The 4,186-nt window shown below is 49.6% G+C and overlaps 1 protein-coding gene across 1 annotated transcript; it reads right to left on the bottom strand.

Moving 5' to 3' along the window:
* Positions 1 to 425: 425 nt before the first annotated feature.
* Positions 426 to 3,470, bottom strand: LOC122013439. Its single transcript, XM_042569726.1, has one exon. The coding sequence runs from the start codon at positions 3,338 to 3,340 to the stop codon at positions 575 to 577; it is 2,766 nt and encodes a 921-aa protein (XP_042425660.1). The 5' UTR covers positions 3,341 to 3,470; the 3' UTR covers positions 426 to 574.
* Positions 3,471 to 4,186: the final 716 nt, after the last annotated feature.

Here is a 4,186-nt window from a genome sequence, read left to right as displayed (position 1 = left end):
GTCTTTATCCCGGTCGGACTTTGTCCTGACTACATATTCGTAAGATTAGAGCATTATATGTTCGCCCGATTTTAATACCAGTCGAATGCACATGATCATAATTGATATGTTTGTAGAATAAGTCAATCATTCCGTCTACTCTTGGGATATTATTTCCCCTAGTTCGCTCAATTTAATGATTGACCATCTTCTCCCGGCCGGACTAAAGTTCGAGCTGGTCAATCCAAGGATTTTAACACCGGAGAACTAATCCAAGCAAACCAAGGGGATATTATTTCTTTTGGAGTAGGACTATCATGTCATTTTGACTTGGACCTCCACATCACCTCTTGAATCAATCCATCATAATCCATATCAGTTAGTTTTCGAATGTTTAGAAAGAAAATGCTTTGCATTAATTAAACAAAGCTCTTACACCATCCAATTCGATTAACTTTGATTAAATCAAACAATGTCAGTTCTTACTTAAACCACTCCTACATTATCTACTAATAAATAAGCTCGATCGAAAGGAATAAAATTAACAAACACATGCTTTGCTTTGCTTTGCTTGATCGATGCTCTTCTCTATCTGTCACGTCCCAACGAGTAGCTTAGCTCGAGCATGGCCGGCCTCGATCCGGTATTGCTCCCCGATCCCCATGTGCGTCATCAGCAACCAGACGTGGGTGAGCAGCTCGCCGCCCTGGCTCAGCTGCTTGGCGTGCGCGTCCGACGCGCAGTTCCCCGCAGCGTAGCACAGCATCTCCATCCACACCGAGCTTATCACTTCCCACCTTTTTTTCTCCTTCTTGTTCTCTCCCCGCTCGTCCTCCTCCTCCTCTTCCTCCTCCTCCTCCTCCTTCTTGTTCTTTTGCTCCTCCTCTTTCTTGTTCTTTTGCTCCTCTTCCTCGTTCTCGTTCTTGAAGTTCTTCATTATCTGCCTTGCCAGCTTCACCGCGTCGAACAACACCGACTTGCTCCGGTCGCCCTTCACGTCGATGGGATTCACCGTCGTCCTCACCTCCATCAGCTTCTTGCACCCGAGCTCCTCCATCTTCTCCTGCGTCGCCAGTTTGTTCTTTGGTCGCATCTCCTTCGCCACCTCGATGCAAAAGCAGAAGAACTGGTGGATCATCTTCGGCAACGTCATTTTCGTGATCGCGGTCCACCCCTCCCGGATCGTCTCTGCGATCTTCTTCAAGGCGAGCACTCTCTCGGTTCCAATCGGTCGGATGAAGAGGAACCCCAAAATCCTAAAAAAGGACTTTTTGACTGTTGAAACAAGGAAGAAGAGGAACCCCAAAAGAAATGATTTCTTCTCATCCTCTATAGATTTTTCATTCCGCAATTCCTCCCTCATCTCGGTCTCCTTGTCGGAGAAGAATTTCTTGGCCTCGGCGCAGGTGTCTAGGAATCTGATCGTCCCGATGCCGGCAGGCAGCAGCTTCGGCTGATACACCACGAGGTATATCAAGTAATCGGATATCTCCCTGCTTATTTTGACGTAATCTTTTATCTTAATTGTCTCGCCGACGGCGGATGGCTCAGAAGACCCTGCTTCATTTTCAACATTCTCCACATCCCCTGATTCCTCCTCCTCGTCTCCTACTTCATTTGTCGAGTGGTCTTGGCTTCTTCTCAGAATCGTCTTTACCCTTTGCGTCAATATTGTTCCTATACTCTTCATCCATGATCTCAATTTTCTTCCAATTTGAATAATTTTTACCCCAGAAACTTGCTTATTAGGGTCTTCGGTGTTATCGGCCGCTCGCTTGAAACTTTGGTAGCAGAGATGGGTGGCGATGTGCCATATCAGGATACTCTCGTCGAACTCCTTCTCGACGCTCCATTTGACCGTAGTGTATCCTTTCTCCCGGAGCACCCATTCGCCCCTGCACGCCCGAAGGCGCTTGTAGTTTTCAGCGAGGCCGTCGGTGCTTTGGGCCTTCGTCTTCAACTGGCCGAAGATGTTCCTTTTTATAACGTCTTCCACCTGGATGGACCTCACGTACCACAACTGATTCCTCACGCCCTTCAATTTTATCAACTCCAGCATCCGGTCAAGATTGGTGCGATTGTAGTCCCTGATGCAGACACTGAGAAGGTTGTGCTGTCGCATCTTGTTCGACCACCACCGCTCGGTGTCTCCCAGCAACCACTTAGGGAAGACGCTTAGGAATCCTTTTCGGAGCTTGATGATGGCGTCGCCCCATTTGGGCGTCCCAATCTTTTTCTTGAGGAATGCAATGCAGGGCTGCTCGAGCCGGCCACTGGTGCTCATCTGCAGCGCGACGATCGCCCAATCGGAGAAGATGAGCAACAAAATCGCGATGATCTCGAGCCCGATCGCGACGAGTAGGAGCAAATAAGTGATGAGGACGTCGACGCCTTTGAAGGTGCTAGAGTGCTTGCCACTGCGGTGGTAGAAGAGGAGGAGCGCGAGGATGGCCATGGAGAGGGAGGCGGCGCGAGTGATCCGGCCTCTGGTGTTGTGGACATGGACTGCCTTGGTGTGGAGGATGTCGTGGAGGAAGGAGAGCTCCACTTCCACCACCTGGAACGCCTGCTCCGGCTTTAACCGGACGAAGAAGTTCTGGCTTTCGATGCGGTCTTGGAAGCTGAGCATGAGGTCGACTGTGAGGCGCTTGAAGATCTGGAAGAAGTGGTAACCCATGGAGATGACCACCGCCATAGGGATCTCTTCCGCCTCCTGCTGCGGGAGCGTCGGCGGGGGCTCCTTGTCAATCTTGATCTCCACCTTGACGCCGGCCTCCTTGCGGGAGTGGAGCTCCTGCATGAACTTAGCGTAGTTGGGGCCAGGGTCAGCCTCGCTGAGCATCGACTCACGGAGGTGGTCCATGGAGGCCGAGCGGAGAGACAACGTGCGCTCGCCGTACTTGAGGATGCCGGCGGCGAAGACGACGATGGCGGGCTTCCAAACATGGGGGCTCGGGAGGGATTCGAGGAAGACGGCGACGGCTACGACGACCTCGGCGACGAGGTTGAGGAGGTGACGGAGCCAGAGCTCGTTGTCCTCGAGCGAGTAGGAGGTGATGGTGTCGGGGCCACCGAGATGGAGGAGGAGGAAAGGGGCCCAGAAGGCCATGATGTCGCCGCTGGTGTTGGCCTCCACCGCGTCGTTCTGCTGGTTGAGGAGGTTGCCAAGGGCCAAAATGGCGATGGCGTCGGCGCCGAGGTAGGAGAGCCAGAGCAGGAGGCTGAGGGCCTTGTTGGAGCTGCGCTTGCGGAAGAGGGAGAAGGAGATGAGGATGATCTGGAGGAGGAGGCTGCAGAGGACGAGGATGCGGATTTCTTCCTCGCTCCACAGACTGCGAATTTTCTCCGGAATGATCTGCATTGATCGATCGATCGATCGATGAATCGCAACAACGTGGTGTAGGTGCACTGTATTTTATTTATAGGAGCTGCATGCGTCCCACACAAGAGAAGTCGATCGATCGTCGATCGTGAACATTAATTAATTAATTTTGTGCGAGAAACGCCATGGCAACTTTTTCTTTATTCTTGTTGCCTTGGCAAGCGATGCTCATGAGAGATGTTTCCAGTGTTGCATGCCACTAATTTGGAACGTGAAGAAGAAGTGCAAAAAAAGGTAGGATTAGATTCTTGAGTGTGCTTCTCAAAATGCTTTGTCCGTACAATTTATGTTCTTTGAGTGAGAGAAGGAGACTAGCAGTTTATTCTGAAAGGGAGAAAGGTTTAATTTAACTGTCAATTTCATACATATGGTTACGGTGGGACCCAGCACGTAGTAAAATCAGATACAATATGCGTTGATGATAGCAGAGTCGAGTGTTGCGTCTTGATAACATCCCTGAAAAGATGAAGCGGCTAACGGCCAGCTCGAGTGAAGACTTGTGGTTGACTAGCTCGAGTATTTTCCCACTCGGGTGAATACTCGCTCGGGTGAAGAAGTTCGGTCGACTAGTTCAGGTATTTTTCTGCTTAGGTAAATACATGCTCGGGTATCTTCTGTAGGACCATTGAGAACGAGAGGGAGGAAAAGGTGAATCTCGTCGTTTTAAAATTTATCTTTTCTTTTCGAAAATCTTTCAAAAAATTTAAGTACGCAGTGGAATAGAAATAAAGAAAAAAATAGAAAAAGAAAACACAATTGAATTTTTTACTTGATTCGGAATTCAGTCGACTCATATTTCAAAATCCATGATCCTTTGGACTTTAC

Source organism: Zingiber officinale, chromosome 8B (assembly GCF_018446385.1).
Source record: "Zingiber officinale cultivar Zhangliang chromosome 8B, Zo_v1.1, whole genome shotgun sequence".
In the NCBI taxonomy this organism is placed as follows: domain Eukaryota; kingdom Viridiplantae; phylum Streptophyta; class Magnoliopsida; order Zingiberales; family Zingiberaceae; genus Zingiber; species Zingiber officinale.
This window is presented reverse-complemented; position numbering and strand designations above follow the sequence as displayed.

Bases quoted from the DNA above. Each gene is read 5' to 3' on its own strand.
- LOC122013439 (XM_042569726.1), bottom strand. From the start codon at position 3,340: ATGCAGATCATTCCGGAGAAAATTCGCAGTCTGTGGAGCGAGGAAGAA.